The sequence below is a fragment of the Aulonocara sp. 'chitande type north' Nkhata Bay genome, linkage group LG18, assembly GCF_057382095.1.
Source record: "Aulonocara sp. 'chitande type north' Nkhata Bay isolate Kocher_YH1m ecotype deep benthic linkage group LG18, A_spYH_male_GT1.1, whole genome shotgun sequence".
NCBI lineage: Eukaryota > Metazoa > Chordata > Actinopteri > Cichliformes > Cichlidae > Aulonocara > Aulonocara sp. 'chitande type north' Nkhata Bay.
This window is the reverse complement of record NC_141361.1, coordinates 17856381-17876867: the sequence shown is the minus strand read 5'-3', so window position 1 is coordinate 17876867 and position 20487 is coordinate 17856381. Positions and strand designations below refer to the sequence as shown.

The following is a 20487-nucleotide window of genomic DNA, read 5'->3' as shown; positions in this document are numbered from 1 at the left end:
CGCATATCATTTTTCAATTTTTTAATTATTATTATTATTTTATTTACACAAAGGGTCCTTAGCCATCCAAAAAAACAAAACAAAAGAAGATTATAAAGAAATATTCATGAAAACACAGCAAAGGAAAGCTCAGTGAAAAAGATGATCTCAGGTTTAACTGTCACACCATGAGAGAAAAAAAACTCTCACACTCTGAAAATTCAGCCAGGACAGGTTTGCACGACCAGACAGTACCAAACAGCTGGATACTTCAATACAAGATGGGTTTTACACACATAACAGAAAATGTGAAAGAGACACCGACACCACCACCACCAAAACAGCACAAGTAAAAAGTAAAGCAATAAATGTAACGTCTACTACAGAAATAAAGACAATAATGCGCAACAAAACAAAAAAGAAATGTGATCAATATTTGTGTAGAATTTAAAACTGTATTCATGTAGATTCAGAATTAACCAGCTATGCCACACAATGCTTCTTTATTAAAGGAACAGTTCAACATTATTTGCTTAGAGACAAAGGTTATCTCTGTTAGGGATGAAGCTGGATTAGGGAATGCAATTAGCTTAGCATAAAGCGTGGGAACAGCTCACCCGGCTCTGTCTACAGAGCACAAAAACCACAATAAAATTAAATCATGAAACAACTTCAATCTTGTTTGTTCATCTTCAGATGGAAACAAATGATGATGGTGAACATGCTGGTGTGGGTTTGGACTTCGGTGAGATCCAGGTTAGAACGTTCTCCCTCTGTATTTAAAATGTTGTTGATCTCTTACTTTCTGTCACAAACACACTTTTTAAATCGGTGGTGCTCATATTAACTATGGAGAAAAGCTTCATTTAATGAAGAATATGTGGGTGTTACACCCGAGTCAGACTCAGTCTGCTCTAGAGGCTTGGTTTCAAGCATTTTTTCTACTCTTGGATCTGTATGAAGTCGGCGAGAGCAGATTTTTTAATACAGTCACGTGCACGGCTGCAGCTGCGACCACACAAGCCACAAACACGTGCTGTAAATACCTTTTGTTCTAAAGGGCCAGCCAATCAGAATCCTGCAAAGTTACTCTATAAAGAAAACCCCCAAATAATCATTTGGAGCTGGAAATTAGTCCAATCAGAAATCATTAATAGAGCTATGAGAAATTAAAAATTCTTCTCAACAAGAATTTGAAGAAGCTTTAATGTCAAACCATTCCTTTAAAGCTGAGCAAGCCTCTGTCCCTTCAATTACACACACACAAAGAAAAAAAGATCAAAGAAATTGCACAAAACCATGAATCACAGATTTCATGAAATGCGTGTTTAGGATTACTTCAATGTGATAAGTGACTACTGACGGCTTTAAAAACATCCTTATCAGCTATATAACTTTTGCATCTCAGGAGATAAAAGGAATGAAGTATTGATAGTGCAAGGTTATAATGTACATATATTAATATACTGTTTTACATAATGTCCTAGGAGTAAAGTGCAAATCTCTGGATCAGATGAAGAGTGTGTGCAAGCGCTTCTAATTTCCACTGACTGATCCACCTGCCCATGCACAAATGAGCCCTTTACACTGGCCGTCAGCTACAACACATCATCTGGTCAAACATTACAAAACTCTACTTTGTTTTCCCTTGAATTCAAAATATATTTTTAGAGGAACGGCTAAAGACACATATGAAGTAGTTTTGATATAAGTAAAGTACACCACTGTATACTTTTACACTTTGGGTGACTTCTGTAAAGTGTTTTCTTTTTGTAATCGTGTTTGGCTTCTTCTCTACACCAACAGTGTAAATGTCAGCAGTGTATTCCCACATATCCAAAGGGCAGGGCTACTTTAATGTGTTTAACAGATCAATATGTTTGAAAGGTCTTCTTTACTGTTGCCAACACATATCTGGCAAATCATCCGAGCATTTTCATCAATAATTTGTTTACCAAATTATTCATTTAAGTCGTGATCAGTGATGAATAAAGGTGCTGGCCGATGGGGAGAACGCCACTGAGACCCGCTCGAGTGGAAACGCAGTCACCAAACAGCTCTTTTAGACACAAATGCCACATGCTCGCTGTTAGCGGCAAAGCTGGAGAGTGCCTAGGCATGACAGAAACACAGAAACACAACCATGCAGGGTCGCTGGGACACCTGTCTTTTACCGACTTGTGTAACAGATGTTTAAGACCAGCTCAATCTGGAATCAGACCAGGGGTATGAAAGGCCAACGTTAGGTGAGTGGGAAACTTTTAAAGTGCAAGACAAAAGCCAACACTTTCATTTTTTTTCTTTCAGCTCCTCTCACTCTATAAGAGGGCAGCTGCTGGGTTTTGGGAGCTGGAGGGGGTCGTGTTTGATATATCGATTCGGTTGAAGAAGGGATGGAAAATTCAGTTGGTCTCGTAGGTGGAGAGCAGGGCAGCATCCACAGGCTCCATGCAGGAGGGGCAGGTGAAGGATCTCATAAGCCAATCATCTATACAGTCCATATGGTAGATGTGCATACATGGCAAGAACCGGATGGGGTCCCCATAAACAAAGTCCAGCATACAGATCACGCATCTGAAAACAGATAAAACAGTCCGCGTAAACACACGACAGCAGAAATCTTCTCAGACTTTCTACATGAAGTGTTCTCCTAAACCTGAAATTATTCATGCTTTAATGTAGCGCAGTTACACGTTATCAATTCATCATTGACTGTTTAATAATAAAATGTCAAAATATTCTCCATTTATACCCTCTGATTTTCAGCTCTAAGTCACTGGAAGTTGTGACGAGACAGACCCAGCGCTCATTCTAATCTACTTTGTTTGATCAGTCTAACTAAAACAATTACACAGCTTATGATTTTACAGATCCAATTTATAGTCAGTAGTTAATCATTAACCCGTAAAAATGTCCACACAACTAAAGGTTGATTTAGACTTTGCGTTGAATTGGGGATTTATTCAGTGGTAAATCTAAGGCATTAACCTGATCTGCACCCTAGAAATTGAACTACACATGTCTGTTCAATACAGTCAAATAATCCTCTGCGTATCCAGCTACTTTTTCACCACTGTTTTTAAATGTATCAGTGAGAGAATAATATTCATAGCATTAGTATAAGGAATAATAATCACCAACATAAGCATCAACATAAGCATGCTCTCCTGGAGGGAGATTACTGAAACCATTGGGATGGATGTGAGGGAATGCACAAAGAAGTGGGAAAACTACAGGGACAAAAATGTTTATCCCCCCCTAAAAAACCTGACCACAACAAAGAGCAGAGACCCAGGAGGGAAAGAAGTCCCAGCATTTTATTTGTTTCGGTTGGCTGGCACTGCATGTACACTGCCGGGACACATCACATGGCTTTTAACACACAATGAACCACACACAAGAATAACTGTCAGCAACAGTGTCGGCCCCTCACGAACATTATATTACAGGTTCTAAAAAAGACTTCCCACAGGTATCCGAAATCAATTGTCGGTTATTATAGTTTTGTATTTTCTAATTAGATTTTATTTTATTTCGCTTTGACTCTTTGTTTTCAACTAATTTTATCCACGGTACGTTTCCAGATTGGATTTGTTCGTTTCAGTTTGGTTTTTAAATTCATTTCGGTTTTTAAATTCATTTCAGTCTCATTTTCAGTCCTTTTAAAGCTACGTTCAACTGCTCTCTTATTGTCCCCAAGGGGTCACCACAGTGGATGGATCCACATGTTTGATTTGGCACAGATTTTACAACGGATGCCCTTCCTGATGTAAACCTCCCATTTACCCATGCTTGGGAACAGCACAGGCAGTGCACTAGCTTTTGACCCTCTGTTTGTGTCTTCCTCTGGTTTCAAACTGGGGCTCTTTCATGAGTAAGAATAACATGTTAACCAGTACACCATGGAGACACTAGACATTTAAAATGTTTCTACCCTTGCCCAGTCACTTAAACACATTATGCTTGCTTATGTACAACAGCAGTTATGAAAAAAAAACCCCATAATGCTTATTTATTAGAACAATACCTGGTGTAAGGTTTATGTCACAGCTGCCCAAAATTAACAGTATTGGTAACTACCAAAAATTATTTTCATGTTTCTATAATGGTTAATCTATAAATATAACCAAACTCTTTAGCCAAAATAATATTTATAATGTTAAGATATAAAAACTGTTATTATCCAAGAATTTTCAAATATATCATTTTACAGAAATGCAGGAAAAAAACAGCAAAGCACATCATTATTATTATTATTATTATTATTATTTGATTAAAATGGCGAACCACGTTTACCCATTTACTTATTTATTCATAGTTAGTTGTATTCTTCATGTTATGCTTGATAGACTTCTGACTTGCCAGAAGTACTGTGTGTCGGTTCAAACGGATATAAAATTTAGCGTATTTGCTTAATAAATAACTATCGGTTTTGGTTTTGAATGGCTAAACAGTAAAAAGCGACGTGTAACCTCATGGTGTGGACACTAACGTGGAAGAAACCGATACTCCTGCTGCTAGTGCTGGCACAGTGTGTGTTGCAATTTTATAAATGGCACAAAATTACATTTAAAAGGTGATTTAACTAACAAGGTACCTGTTTAACAGTTTCATACATCTTGTAAAAAATAAACAAAATATTTGTTTGGCCAATGTTTAACTTTGTTCAATCAAAGTGTGCTCAATTTAAAGGTTTTCTGAGCCATTTATGTTTTTTTGAATAGCCTAATTTTTTTCTCTTGTGATGGGAAGGTTAAGTATAGGCCAATAATCTTTGTCGAAGATGTTTTGTCTACATTGGAGTGAATGTTGCTCATTTTGCTGACGAAGATGAATAAGAGAAAAGGATCAAGTAACAACATCTATATTTGCCCTATGAAAAGATTTTTATTCAAAAATTTGGTTTTTTGGTTGCTTTCAGGCTGAATCAACTTCTGTTTTTATATGTTACCTCTCCAAAAAAATCCATTCACGTGGCACTTTTGTTATGAGCATACATAGTGTTGGTATTTTTTTTTTGCCATGATATAAATGTGTGGCTATACAACACAACTTCCTGCCAAAATACTAGTGAATCATGTCTTTTTGCAACAACAGTTATCTTTTGACCTCTACAGTGGCATCAGCAGTTGTGTTGTGTGTACTCTGTGGGTTTCACCAACCCAACTGTCAAAAAGATCCCACAACTGTCTGTAGATTCCTTTGTTTTTCCAATCCTATAAAAAGTTATAGGTTTTCTGGGTGTATGTGGTGTCATCAGATTTGTTCTACACAATGTCAATCAAACCTGGAAACAGCAGGTAAGCCACCTGTCAAAACTGGGGTTAAACACACCGAAACTTCAACTAGCTGTAGCCATGTGCCCTGGGTGTTTTGAAACACACTTCACAGCAGTGTTTCAAAACATCTGCACTTTGAACGCTTGACACAACATCAAAACTTCTAACTGTGCAGCTTCCTTACACACATTCCCAATCACATGAAGCAAAAACTAATGTACACAACAATTAATACTAACGCTTCTTAACTCGCTTTTTAATTTTTGAAACATAGCTCATTTCTAAAATTCCAATGCTGTCTAGCCCACGAGGTATAATAGCAGTCTGCTAACAGCTACTTAGGAGCTCTGTCACTGGGTTTAACAGCAGTAAAGAGACAGATGGGGGATAAACTAAAGAGACCAGAGATGCTCTAAAAAACCTGGGACCAAAAGAGGAAGTTTTTCAGTTTTGAAAATGGACTGTGGTTTTGCTTCATTTCTGGTCACTGTTACTATGTTGGACACAACAGGGAACCAGCTGAGTTAAAGGAAACATGTTACTTAAGGCTAACAGATGTTTTAACAGATGACAGAGTAATTTGTGCCACAAAAGTTGAAAGAATAAGTACAAATGCAGTTTGTTTTCAAGCTAATGAGCCAGATTTTGCTTTTGTTTGAAAACAGCTGCAACATCACATCTGACCTAAACAGAGTTTACTTCATACCCTCAGATTTTTACGTTTATTGTTTATGTTTTACTATATCTAACCTATAATATATATACATTTCAGACAGAATAATTTTCTATTATAAGGACACACTCCTGCATTAATAATAACAATAGTGTGACACACTGTGAAACAGCCAAACTCCTAAACAACTTTGTTACGATGTACTCCTGAGAAGCAACCAGCCTGAGATCCAAAATGTCTATTCAGTTCTTAGGTTAAAAAAACGCAACCGCACCCCTGCTTTTTGTAAGCTCATCATATTTCAGAAATGTAAAATGCTCACTCTCTGATCTTCTTCTCTGAGCCGTCTTGCCCTCCATCATAAACGCCCTTAGGGAGGTGCTGGATCAGGCCAATGCGCTGAGCTATGCGGATCTGCTCTTCTTCTGTCAGCTGGGTGACCAGACGAGCCTGGCTGGGTGTAGGATGGTACATGGGCATGTGAGCCTGCTCCTGGTAGCACAAACAGGAAAACAACAATATGAAACCAAAACATGTGCTTCCCCCTATAAGCTAACTGTGTGCCTGAAGAAAGTGGTCAGACTAGATTAGGCTCTGTGCTGGGATAAGGTGAATAATGCAGCAGCTGTCTGGTTTGACAACTTTTGATAAATGCCTTCTGTTAACACATGCTAAACGTATGATTACTTCTCAAAGGGCCACAGATATGAAACGGAGTTATCCTTTGTTATCACCACCTACTGCATGTTAGCATGTATGTTCTTAACTGACATTAACCTCACAAACTATGATGTTACTCATGTGTCGGGCATGTTCCGCTCCCCTCCCCCGGCCCTTTTGGATTAAAGCACCTGGAAGTTGAGACTGAGCAGCTGCTCACCTGGTAGGGCGGAGGTGGCTCCAGGTCCGGGTCTGTCCCGTCACCGAAACTAGCCCTGTCTGACTGGGATTCGTGGAGCAAAGAAATGTCGTCTGCTGTAGGAGACTTGAGACAGTTACCCATGTCGTCGTGTCCTTTCCTGACCCACGCCAACAAACAAGATATTTGCTGCTAAAGTTGCCCCCCTTGGCTGTTTACTTTCTACACCACAAACTGTTTAGTTACTGTTCAGCTAACTACCGCTGTGGGCACTCTTTACATGCTTATCCGTATAAAACTCCTAAGTAAAAGTTAAATACTAATAGTCTCTCTTCATGTTTAGTTGGACCTCCACCTGAAAAACAAAACAAAGAACTCCCCTCGCTAACGGCAGCTAGCAGCTGAGCTAGCTACTATTACGCTAGCCAATTGGGCGACTTCCTCTATAAGTATCGCTCATTCCTGTGTAAGACTCGCAGTCTCTGCAAAATATCTACTTCAGCTGTAACTTTAGCCGAGTTACTCAGCTGTCTGGGTGTCTGAATGTACAGACATTTCCGCCCTTTAACTTCGTGAGTATTATTTAACAGTTTGCTTCCTTGCTAGCTCTTTCTTCAGCCAAAGGATATGTTATCAGTCCGTTTCATATGACGTAGGTTGTAGTTCTGCATGCTGATTGGACATAAAGCCAAAGAAAAATAGAGCCAAAAAAATAAATAACTGTTAAAAAGTATTTCTAAATATTTAATCTCTACAAAAAAGACTACATTAATATGAAGGAATACTTATAGAGTATTACAAGTATATAAATAACATTTTTTGAGCAGATAATTACATTTAAAGTCCTGCTTAGAAGCTAATGATTTCACTTTCCACACAGCTAACACTGTAATTCATTGCAAAAAAAATCTAATTTCCAGTTTTGGTCACATGTTATAAAAATAGTCCGGAATAGTTTGGACTGTATACAATGTGCATTATACATTTTTTACATTATACTTTCTTTTTTTTAAAATACATAAGTTAGATTTTAGAGCACAATGTTTAGTTCATGACTTTTTAGCTGTGTTACAGCCTTCTCGTCTCTGGCTATTTAAACCTCATCTGAAGCTGAAATTAGGTAATATGTCAAATAGTTAGGGGAGGGGTTGGGAACATTACTGATACATCTGGGTGCACCTTTTTCCACATGTAAGGTGTTAACAAGTTATTTGTTATCCAGAAGGGGGTTTTGTTTGTTTGTTTTTTTCATTTGTTAGTTGCATTTTAAATGATTGTATTTCACGTGTGCACATGATTAAATGTCTCACATGACATTTAGTCATTTGGGACTAGGTAACAGACTTGTGGAACAACTACAGAGAAACTTTTCCTGATAATATTTCTTAACTTTCTCTGAAGTAAGTTTTTGTAAGGATATAACTTTAGCAGTAATATTTTCCGCAGTGTTTGGACTGGTGCTTCTAATAAACTGAGTGCACCTATTCAAACCCTTCTTTCACTCTCTGACCTCTTTACAGCCTCTCTTTCACCAGACTCTCTATTTGCAAACACTGACTTTATAATATATACACAGGAGACCCCATTATTACATTTCATAGTGACTCAGAGAGAAAAATAATCAATGCACCAAAGAGAAAATCAATTTTGGGGGTGAGGCTAGCTTTTGCTAGCTCAAACAGTACTGTGCAAAAGTCTTGAGTTACCTGTTATTTCTTTATATTTTGCTTCCAAGAATCCCAGACCTCCTTCTAATTTTTAAAGTAGTCTTGAACAATAGATCATCGGGCTTTTCAAAGGTCTTTCAAAGTTTGTCTTTGGATATTGGCCAAGGATATTGGTGGGAGTCCAAGGCAATAAACTCGGGTAACACTTTATAATACGGCCTGCGACTAAGAATGTTATTCCCTTGTAATCAAATGGAATTCCAGTGTATTTGATTTGAAATTACCCTTTTTGCAATTATATTTACCTACAAATATTTAATGGTAGATACACTATAATAAGGGGTTAACAAGTTGGGTTGGTGTTACAGGATACGCAGAAATAATTATAATTTAAATTGTGCATAAATCATTTTAAGTACTGTGTAATTTCCTGGCAATTTAGCAGAAAGACAATATTTCTCCATCTTTCATTATAAATATGTTGTACTTTTTGGGATTCAGACCATATTATGGAGTGGTTTAAATTTCCCCAACTTCAAGGTATTTTACAGGAAAGGAGACACAATTATGTAAGTAATAACTTAAGTACAGCATAACTAATTTTAAATAGTTTGTTAATCTTGTAGAGAAACAATATTTCTCAGTCTTACATTCTAGGTACGCTGTACTTCTCAGGGAGTGGGCTTTAATATGAAATGGATTAATGTTATATTATTGCATCATTTTTTTTTACATCATCATTTAATATTCATTATGTTCAATGTGAATGATGGATTTTCTATAATTCAGTTTACATTTTTTACTTACTCTTTCTTACAGGATAATATGTCTCTCCTTTCCTGTAAAATACTCAGAAGTTGGGCAAGTTTGCCTGTAATACACAAAAGTACAGCATACCTTTGAGTTAAGTACTTATGGTCCAAAATGGGGAAATAGTGTTTGTTTTTCTGCTAATTTACCAGGAAATTATGCAGTTCTTAAATTTACATATGCACTACTGCACTTACAGTTTAATTATTTGTTTCCTGTAAAAGCCTGACTTGTTACTACCTTACTCTAGTGTTCCTACCTTCAAGCATTTGTATATTAATATGATTTTCTTTTGTAATTTCAAATAATATACATTGAAATTCCACTCAATTACAGGGTATTTACACCCTTAGTCACGGGCCATTTTATAAATGCCAGGGCCAGCTGATAAAGCCTCTGTGAAAAATTGCACCACCCAGCCATCACGTGAGCTATTGAGGTCATCTGAGGCAAAGTGTCAATGGGCGCTGGAAGGGATCTTAGGACTACATTGTAGGTGGCTGGCAGTTGATCAGCCACCATCTATGGCAAGGATGGTCATTCACACTGGGCATAGTTGGCCTCCTTTACTTCTCTCTGTCCAAAAATGTGAACAGTGACACCCTCTAAAGAGTGTCCTTTCTCCTTTAAAAGCAGGTGTACACCTGAGTCTCATCCTGTTGAGGTGGGCCAGTGTCTTACAGGGGTTTTATCTGTTGGCCCCAGTGACTCCTTTTTTCACTCCTTAGCTTAGGTGGCAATTCAAAAGATAAATAGTTTGTTAGTGACTCTTGGGACCATCTCCAATGCGGCACCCCACACTGGGGGTTTACAGCCTGGAACTCTCAACCATCTGAAGCCTCTTGGATGAGAGGCGAAATGGCTTCAAAAACTTACAAAAGTCCAATTGCCTTCTTTTCAAGCCCTCAAGGAGTAGAGGTAGTGTAGGTGGAAGAGTTTAAATACCTGGGGTCAGCCATCCAAAGCAATGGACAGTGCGCAAGAGGTGGAGAAGAGAGTGGAGGCAGTGTGGAGCAGGTGGAGACAAGTGTCAAGGGTGATTTCTAACAGATGAACAGCAGCAAGAGTAAAAGCCAAGTTTTACAAGATGGTAGTGAGAACTGCTATTGTGTAGGTTTAGAAGAAGACAGCAGGCTGAGCTGAAAATGCTCAGATTTTCACTGAGAGTGAGCAGGATGGACAAAATTAGAAATGAGTACGTCAGAGGGACAGCTCGGGTTGAGCGGTTTGGACACAAAGTTAGAGAAACAAGGCTAGGCATGTGCGGGATAGTGGATATACTTGATGAATCATATCTGTATTTCCATGTATGTTAGCACGTTTCAATAAACTTCTGTGCTTGTTTGCCGTTTTCCTTGCAAAATATGTACTTGAATTAAATGTACAGACTGACAGTTTCCAGTTGCACTCGGACTGGTTTTTAATTGCAGTGCTCAAGATGTCACAAAGCTTTCTGATGTCTCACTTGGCCTCCTAAATGAGAAATAAAAAGATAAACAGTAACAATGGCAACTTGTGAACACCTTTATTTGTATATACAACTATTTTACACATAAAAACCCACAAAGTATTTGCATTCCAGGAACTCCAAGTTTTTGGTTAAGTGAGTTTCACAGAATTGGCCTTCATCAGGCAAATAAAACAAATACACAAACCTTAAAATGAGTATTTTCCAAGGATTCCTTTACGTTTAAAGCTCATCAGCTGACACTGTTTTCATTTGTTGTCTCTCTCTCTCTACATAATACAAACAGCATAATTTCTCTGTACATTATTTGTAAGTAATAGAGCAATGTGGAGATTTGAAGCAAAATGCATCGTGGTGTGTCTGCAGTGTTCATATATGGTTCGTATAATATTCACAGTTTAAAAAAAAAAAAAACAGAACAAAACTGAAACTAGATGAAAATATTTTGTATTCATGGCAAACAATTAAACATCCTGTTTAATTATGGTTGGGAAAAATTCTCATTTAAAGGATTTTTTTTGGACTGGTAAAAATAAAAGTTTAATACCATCTCCAAAGGATAATTAAAAGTCTGCAAATATCTGAGGTTCGGTGGTGGCATGGCTTTACAACACTGCATGGTGAAATAACAAATAAGCATCATATTCTATGTTATTCTATAACTGTATTCATTTCTCACAACTTATTATGTTCAATAGCAAAAAGAAAAAAACGATGGGGGAAAATCAGGCAGTTTTCCCTCCTCACATTCATTCATACTGTAAAAAAAATCCAGCATCATTGAGTGTTACTTATTAGTATCCACATTGTCTGGTAAGTATCAGATCGCCTCCTCATGATGGCTTGCTGTGTCGATCTGGTCTAATTTATATATGGGGATGGTGTAATGATCACAATGTATTTACAAAACAATAGATTTATAAGAAAATGTAGTTACATATTCACACACCCCACAGATAAATACTGTTTAGAGCAACACTGAATCATTGAGCAACATCTCCAGAAAATGAAAATACCTATTGACACAAATGACATAATTTGACCCATCCATTTGTTTTTTTGTGACATATTATTACTCTCTATCATCAAGTACAAGTCAGGAAATAGACCTTATTTATTGTCAGTGTTCTGTGTGAATTGGCAACTACAGTTTCAGGAAGTATTGTTCTTCATCATTTTGGATTTTTTTTTTTACCAAACATCCAGCGGGCTCGCGGCCTTGAAGCACTGATGCAGAAAGAGTCGCATTAACCTTCGCTCTGGATGCGGTCGTACAGCGTCCTGTGACATCTCTCTGGCATTCTGTTTCCTCCGTTCATGTTGCGCCTCCTGTCCCTAGCACCTGTCGTCCTCCTCTGTGTCGCTTAGAGGGTCACAACTAGCGACTGAGGTTGTCTGTGCCAGACGCTTTCGAAAGTGTCCGTTGGGGACTTGCCAGCCAGTCCGCGAGCGTGGACGGGCCGTGCTGATGGTGTTTGAGCGTCCCAGGCTGCAGGCCACGGCCGCCTCGAAGGTCAACGTTTCCATGGGACCAGAGGGGTCTGGGCTGTGGTCGTCCTCTTGCAAAGCCAGGAAGGGCTCAGAAGGGTAGCGTCGAGGTGGGGATGTGCGCCGGGTGGCCTCGCTTTGCCTCTCCCCTGGGACTCCCTCTTGGCTCTTCCGTGTGGGCTTGCTCCGCCTCATGGTCTCAGGGCTGCCCGGTTCATCCTCATCTTCACCAATGGAGGCTTGTGTGCGACACACGAGGGGGGAGTAGGAGATGTGAGGGCGAGAGCGGGTTGGAGTTTGCGATAGAGGTCGTCGGCCACTGGGAGTGCTGGACTCAGATGTGGATGGCATCGGACTGTCTGAGCTGTTGCCCTGAAAGCGAAAGTAAAGAATAAATTAATCAACAATCGCCAATAACAACATTTTAAAGACAACTTATTATGTTTTACGTTTTTTCTGCCCATTTTGAATGTGTGGCCTGCTCTCTTGATTTACATGAGTGGTGGAAATGGTCTTCTGCTGTTTTCAGAACAGCAGGTGATTTTTCTGATGTGTTCTTCTCTTCTTATCAGTATTTGGGTATCCACTGTACATGATGGTGAACCCCACTGCACGGGACTCTGAATTGTTAAGTTAAATTGTATATGAATGAATAGACTCTGACCATAAAGGGATGGACATGGTCATCAGAAATACTCAGGTAAGATGTGATTTTTAAATGATGCTCAGATGGTACTAATGGGCCCAACTGATCTGTGCATTCATGTTGATTCTTACCCAACCATCCAAATGTTACAGCAGAAACTGAGACTCAATAAACCAGGCATCATTTTTCCAATCTTCTTCAATTTTGGTGAGCCTGTGAGAATTGTAGCCTCAGTTTCCTGTTGTTAGTTCATAGGAGGGGTGCCTGGTGCAGTCTTCTGCTGCTGTCTTCTGCTTCAAGGTTCAGAGATGCTTTTCTGCATATGTTGGTTGTAAGAAGTGGTTATTTGGGTTATTGTGGCTTTTCTATCAGCTCAAAGCAGTCTAGATATTCTCGTCTGACATCTAACATCAACAAGGCATTTTCTTTCAGTGAACTGCCACTCACTGGATATTTTATCTTTCTCAGGTCTGTAAATGGAAAATTATAGTAGACCAGCAGTTACTGAAATACTCTGGCCGGGTTATCTGGCACCAACAGCCATACTACCTTCAAAGTCCTCATTCTGATGCTCGGTTTAAACCTCTGCAGATTATCTTGACCATGTCTACATGCCTAAATGGATTGTGTGGCTGCCATGTGATGGGCTGATTGGATATTTGTGTTAATGATTAGTTAAATAGGTATACCTACCTGTTTATCTTGGGGATCTGCTCGTTCTACGCTCGAGGATCGTGAGGGCTGCAAGCTTCTTTCCTCTGAATTACAACGAGACGTGTCTGGAGACAGGAGGTGGCAGCGTTCCTTGGAGCGACCGCGCTCCCTGTCGCCACGCTCAGAGCGAGAAACTAAAGGGACATTCAGGAAAGAGTGCAACAGGAAATGCAAAAATACAAGGGAGCAAAAAAGAAAAAGAAGAAGAGGAAAATAAAGATATAAATGTCATAGGACTACATTCAATTCAGCTCTTCATTATCTATGAACACAGTTGCCTAACAGCAGGCGAGCAGGACTAACCAGCAGCCTTATAGCTCTTGTGACGAGGTCGATAGACTCGCTCGGGGCTTTTCTCCTCTTGCCAAAGTCCATTCACACACTGATCTGCAACAGTGGAGACTGATCGCTTCATGGAGCCACTAGAAACCTCTGCCTGCTTGAAGTTAAAAACACACACAACAAACATAGAAAAACAGGGCACAAAGACAAGGAAATAAGTAAGCATACTTCTGTTACCACCAGATTATTTGATCCAAACAATAAAAATGATATTTCATGCTTTAGCCAGTGCAAAAGTGCAGTGCAGCCTAAAAGATTTGAGAGGTTTAGTCTTTCCTTTACTCTGTGGTTGAAAGTAATGGTCATAACAAGATGAGGCAACAGCATTCGAAGATCACAGCCCGTTCTAGCAACTCATTGGACCTTATTCAGCCTCCCAAAGTAACAAATGTCGAAACAAAACTCTACTGATCTGAACTTCTCAGCATCACGTGCACTTAAGGAACGACAGACTTTGGCATAAGAGCCCATGCAGCCCCTGACGTCCTCGAGATCCAGCCCAGAAGCTGTGTCATGGGAGATGTGTGTACCTGCGACTCTACAGCCAGACGAGGCATGGAAGAGGCCCGCACACACAGGCCCCTCCCTAGTGGAAGCTCCAGTGGGGCTTCAATCCCCCTACTGCACTCGCCCACCTAGGTGTGTACAGAAACAAGAGAGGAAGCGCAAGGAAATACAGAGCACCAATCAGGCTCATCCCTGCCAGGACTCCCGCTGTGTATGGACATCTTGTTTAGGTGAGAGGAGGGGCAGACAAGCCATTTCATCACTGACAAAAGTACTATCTATCAGCGCCATCTCCATCGCCATCCAGTCAAAAGCCATTCCAGCCAAAAACAGACGGAGAACTTGCAACAGGAAAACTGACTTCAAGGAGGAGCAGAAACAGAGTGCGGTCGTAAAAGAGGAGCAAGGAGTGAAGAAAAAGAAAAACAGACAACAAAGATATCAGCTCACATCGAAAAATGGACTTTTTCAGCTTGGAAGTGCATTCAGTCATGCATGTTTAGGTGTTAATGGCTATACAAACAGAGCCAGACAACGCCTGTCTGAGGGCCAAACGCATTCCTCTGCAAATTAAGTATTCCAGATCAACTTTATATCATTCAACTGACAAGCAGTAGAGACCATTAAAACCAGACAGTAGAGACACAGCAGACATCTACAGTTTGACAATCTCCCTTTGCTCTGACTCCAACTTCCACAGGAATAAAACACAGGCGCACAGAGAGCAGCGATGCGGTGCCCTGCAAGGCACTGAGAAAACGGCATCAGTCATCACATGGTTATACAATTTTTGTGGCGTTACACCTAAACAAACACTTTGCTTTATTACATTTTTATGTAAAACTCTTTGCTGTGAGGACAGTGATTCCCAAACTGATGGTCAGGATCCTGAAGAGGTTACAAAATAGGAAGTGCACAAAAGAAAAGCTGCATTTTCAAGTTATCTCGTGTTGGAGAACAGCATGCCGTGCCATCAGAGCCACTCTGCGAAACTGCTCATAAAAATTAAAATAAACAAAACAAAAACACACCTTTATTGAAATTTTGCTGATCCCACCTTCAAGGTGATGCCAGTGAGCAGCGCTGCCAGTCTGAGACAGTGAATTCATTCACTGGGGGATGAATTCATGGTGCAAACCTCCATGAATGTTCAACAAACATGGTTCTGGTGGAATTGTGATTTCTTCCACTGAGAGCTGCTGTTTGGTTGCTGGTTCGCAGCTGGTTTCCCAGCTCTTATGCTCTGTTGATCCTCGAATAAAAGACAGCCAATTTGACACAGAAGATGATGTTTCCTTGCTAAGCAAGTTTGGAGTTTGAAAAAGGAGTTTGAGGGAGAGATTTTTAAAAAGCAGTTGTCCTGGAAGTGATCCAGAGGTGCACAAAGACATGATGTTAAGAGGGAGATCACATTTAAATCAGGTATGATTTTTTGATTTTTGATGGCTGGAGTCGCTGAATTTTTCGATGACACCTCTGGAGTCAAAAGTAAAAAATAAAATATATGCAATAAAGTATTTGCTTTTGTTTATTTGCTCTGGCATATTAAAGCTAAGCAGCACACTGATGCTACGGTAACATTTATTCATAAGATCAAAGCAGCAGAAAAGCTCTGCTTTCAAGTGCAAATTACTCTGAGTCAAAAACTACATAAATTAAAAGGTCAGAGCATTGCCAAAAAGCCTGCCATGGGGATAATGTTTTATGTTTTACAATTATATTGGTCCTTTGTCTTACCAGATTCTGTTGACTGGTATCAACGTCAGAGCTCATGGGCTCCAAAAACAGCTCCTGAGGTGAAATGGGGCTCAAAGCCACAAAGCCTCCCCTGGTCCTGTGTCAAGATGGAGAAAAACAGTAAGCAAAGGCATTCAGAATCACACATAAGTACAGACTGTTGCAAGCATTTGCAGACTCACAGGGCTGAACCAGCACTGTGCGGCATCATTGGCAGTGGCTGGTTAGACAGAATGTCCTCGGGGAGAGCAGAAGCATCCAGACGCTTGAACATCAAGCTACTCTTCTGAAATGAGACAAATACAGAAAAGACTGTAGACGTCTTTGTGACAACTTTGTGTTAATTTAGCTAATTATAGGCCAACCTCCAACCTTTCTTTTATCTGAAAAACTCTTCAAAGATCAATTGTAAAACAGCTAAATGATCATCTGCAGAGCAATGTTTTATTTGAAGAGTTTCAGTCAGCTTTCAGACTTTATCACAGTACAGACGTCACTTAAGTGAAGGTTACAAATGATCTTCTTATGTTCTCTGACAGTGGCTTATCCTGTTATCCTGTTTAATACTGTTGGCCATAATATTTTATTATAGAGATTAGAGCATGCTATAGGTATTAAAGGTACTGTGCTGCAGTGGTCTGAATCATATCTAATAGACTCCAATTTGTTCATGTAAATTGTGAGTCTTCCTCACACTCTCAGGTTAATTATGGAGTTCCACAGGTTTCTATGCTGGGACCATTTCTGTTTACAAAATACATGCTTCCCTCGCTCTTAAATCGCTCTTTAATCTCTTAATCACCTAAGACTGAAGTTATTTTATGGTGCTAAAAATCTTAGAAATATGGTGTCTAATCAGATGCTTACTCTAGATGTCATTAACTTGGCCTCCATTAACACTGTGAGGACTCTTGGACTAATTTTAGACCAGGATGTGTCTTTTATTGTGCATATTAAACATATATGTAGAACTAAGGTCTTGTATTTGCACAGTATGTCTGAAATTAGAAACATCCTGTCTTTAACATGGCCAAAGAGCAAGTACTCGCTATGAGGGAAAAGCTCGGACACAGAGCTGCTCTGAACACTTCATTTTTGGCTCTGTAGGACATCGCTGATAGGAGATATCATTAATATCGTCAAGAATTTTTTTAAGGAATGGTAAATAACAAAAGAAACCTAAACTTAAAGCAATCAGGAACTGGATGTATAATAGGTCCCCTTTAAAGGTCAGGTGAGATGGCTTACTCTACCTCCTGAACAAACTGGGTGCAAAAAAAAGTAAATTTATAAAAAACTAAAGTTACAAAAAAGAAGGTGTCACAGAGTTCATAGTGACGTGCTGAGCAGACCTGAGCCTCCAGCTGCTGCCTGAGCTTCTTGGCCTTGTTCTGTTTGAAGTAATCCATTATCATCATTGAAGCGTAGATCTTCCCGACCGTCATGTCAGTATCTGTGAGAGCAGGAGCACTCCATTAGTTGGCACTGCTCATCTCTCAGCATTACAGTGAGAATCACCTTCTTAGTTAGAGCCAGACCTTTGTTGATAGGTACCAGTAGGTCCAATGTCTTCTGGGGCAGATAAGGCCAAATAATACTGATCTCCTTTTGCAGCTCACTATCCAGAGCGATACGGTCCTCACCACCTGAGACAAACACTCACCTTTAACCATTTTTTTAATGATGCACTGTTGACGGAACAAAATGTGAAATCTGAAGACATTAACTGCTCAGCAAAACAAAAGAAAAGCCGATAAATGATAACTAAAGCAATCACAACCCTAACCCCGAGCTATTTTGATATCCAGAGCTGTGCGGATGAGTGACATCAGAGTTGAGGTGAAGTGGACGGTCATATCCTCATCCACGGGCATGTTCATCAACACTAACCTCTGCCAGAGACAAAGACAAAGAAGGAGGGAAAGTTTCTATGTTAGACCGTAAACCAATACCTCCAGCGACCTTTTAAATCACATAAAAACACACAGCAGCCACACATATGCACATAACCACTGACTTCTTTAACTTCACAAAGACCAATCATTTGCTTTCTCTACATTTTTTAAATTGAAAAACTGAACAAAGTTACTAGCTGCCATGCCCTTTCTGTTGTGTGTTATATTTATTTTATATAACCAAACTCTCACTTTTCATTTTATCTGGCCTTTCTGTGTTAAATAAAATGTTTTCATACCTTATAGGCGATCTTAGCAGGACATTTTTTACCCAGGCCGAGGGGTGGTGACATGTGTGTTAACATCTCATACATGGCCGTGTAGTGGATGCGGCCGCTTCAGAGGGAAAGCAAAAACGAGAAGTGAGGGGATGTGCAGACAGAAGATGCAAACAGAGCAGACTTTTCTTCTGAAAGTATTTAGAATGATTGAACTAAATGCCACTGTGGACTTGATGAAAAGCAGCTTGTGTTCCTTATGCTCAAAGATCAAAGCATTCACATTTATGCTCTTTGGCTGCCCTCTGCTGGATAAATACAGTACCTAAATGTTGATCAGGTCTGCTTCAAATCACAAACTGATAAAAGAGCGAGCCTCACCACGCCAGTCGATCATATTCCCCCCAGATTCGGACAAACTCATCCAGGTGATGGGGACCCAGGATTGAGGAATCTCGTGTCAGGTATTCAAAGTTATCCATAATCACAGCCACAAACAGGTTCAGCATCTTAAAAAACACAAGGGCAAGAACCTAAGAGGAAAGGCACAGCAGACTGCAACACACCTAAAAAGGCAAATTTTTGTTGGTCCTGACCAAGAATGAGCTGAAGAAGATGAAGGACACAAAGTAGCAGTAAGCAAAGTCGGTCCCACAGCCGCCCTCGTGGTCCGGAGACATAGTGAGGGGGGCGATGGAGGGGTCTGGTTCACACTCCTGCCCTGACAGACAGGACAGCATGATCTCCTGCCAGGACTCCCCTGTAGCACTCCTGGTGGTGTTAACACAAACAAATATCCAGCTGACATCTGACCGATAACACATTCATAGACGATTAACACCAAACACCAACAAAGGAGCTTTACTCAGAACAGCGGCACCGCCTAAATGTAGTTTTGAGCTCACCTGAACAGGAGCATGAGTGCGCTGAAAAATGTCTTAAAATTGTTGTGCTGGTTGATGTGACTCTCGTCATTCAGCTTGATGTTTCCAAACACCTGCAGAAAACAGCTGGCTTCAGTTAATTCATAGTTTTTCCCGGACAGCTGCTAGCTTCTCCCATAGCAGCTGCTAATCTTCTAGAGTTCAAACATTAAAAATATCCACATAACACACTAAAACAATCCTAAGAGGTGGGACCAAGAAACAAACTTTAACAACAGGACTAAATCAGTAAATCACACTATAATACACAAAATCTCTGTCTGTGCGTTTGTTTGTTTGTTTGTTTGTCCACGAACCCCTCTTAGACCATCTGGAGACGAGAAACCAAACTTGGCAAACAAGTACATCTTAGACTCCTGATTGTTTTTATCTATATGAGAAAGTATGATGTCATCATGAGCCCTAACAACCACCTACTGTAGCAACAGGCAAAAATTCCCTAGTTGGGACCATATCCTGTTACAGACTTGACAGCATTTGAAGTAGATAATGGCAGACGGCGTGAGCATGAATTGAGGCTGTGGTTTGGGGATATAGACATATATAGACAGAGAATCGGAAGGAGCGTGTTTGAGGTGTGGTCCCACTCCTGAAATTGGGATAAATGATCTCCAATTACCTATTTTTTAAGCATTTGCGCACCTATATCACCTTATGAAAGTATCTTGTCATTTACATGTCATGACAATAGCATCTAATTTTGATCCACATGTATATTACTATGCCCTTAATTGTATTTATATAGCACCAACAATCAAACTTACACTGCCTGACAACCATCTAGCAAGAGACTATAATGACCAGTTTCTAGACTTTATGCAACACACTTTACTAAAGCATCCTATCCTTTAGTTTTACAACACTTCATGTATATCCTAAGGTACTAACTACTGCTAAAGATTGGCATAAATTACCAATTTTGGCACATAAATACATCTTTTTATTTTTCTCAATGTGGCCCAACAGCATGAACAGGCCAAACAAAAATGTGAGCAAATACTTGAATTCAATTCAATTCAATTGTATTTATATAGCACCAAATCACAATAATATTTGGCTCAAGAGGCTTTATATTATTAGGTAGAGCCCTTACCATAACAGAGAGGAAACCCAACAATCAAACTACACCATTTGAGCAAGCAACTGGCAACAATAGGAAGAAAAAACTCCCTTTTAACAGGAAGAAACCTCAGGCAGAACT

The 20487-nt window shown here is 39.7% G+C and overlaps 2 protein-coding genes across 9 annotated transcripts in view; both read right to left on the bottom strand.

Moving 5' to 3' along the window:
* Positions 1-6: 6 nt before the first annotated feature.
* Positions 7-7427, bottom strand: LOC147308336 (RING finger protein 11-like). The gene is made up of 3 exons (XM_086272419.1): positions 6812-7427; positions 6254-6423; positions 7-2553 (listed from the first exon to the last, which is right to left on the bottom strand). The coding sequence occupies exons 1-3, from the start codon at positions 6932-6934 to the stop codon at positions 2382-2384; spliced, it is 465 nt and encodes a 154-aa protein (XP_086128545.1). The 5' UTR covers positions 6935-7427; the 3' UTR covers positions 7-2381.
* A 3357-nt stretch (positions 7428-10784) lies between these two features.
* The window catches only part of cacna1eb (calcium channel, voltage-dependent, R type, alpha 1E subunit b), a 73726-nt gene continuing 64023 nt past the window's right edge, over positions 10785-20487 (bottom strand). For 5 of the 8 annotated variants that reach the window (XM_086273355.1, XM_086273347.1, XM_086273349.1 and 2 more), the window contains 13 exons: positions 19248-19339; positions 18939-19113; positions 18724-18851; positions 18364-18460; positions 17956-18061; positions 17708-17815; positions 17522-17622; positions 16352-16455; positions 16170-16266; positions 14456-14560; positions 13887-14022; positions 13563-13717; positions 10785-12595 (listed from right to left, as the gene is read on the bottom strand). In XM_086273355.1, coding sequence (XP_086129481.1) covers positions 12071-12595; positions 13563-13717; positions 13887-14022; positions 14456-14560; positions 16170-16266; positions 16352-16455; positions 17522-17622; positions 17708-17815; positions 17956-18061; positions 18364-18460; positions 18724-18851; positions 18939-19113; positions 19248-19339 — 1929 coding nt within the window. In that variant the 3' untranslated portion in view covers positions 10785-12070. The remainder of the gene's footprint in view (positions 12596-13562; positions 13718-13886; positions 14023-14455; positions 14561-16169; positions 16267-16351; positions 16456-17521; positions 17623-17707; positions 17816-17955; positions 18062-18363; positions 18461-18723; positions 18852-18938; positions 19114-19247; positions 19340-20487) is intronic. The other 3 variants (XM_086273348.1, XM_086273353.1, XM_086273352.1) reach the window with 3 other exon arrangements.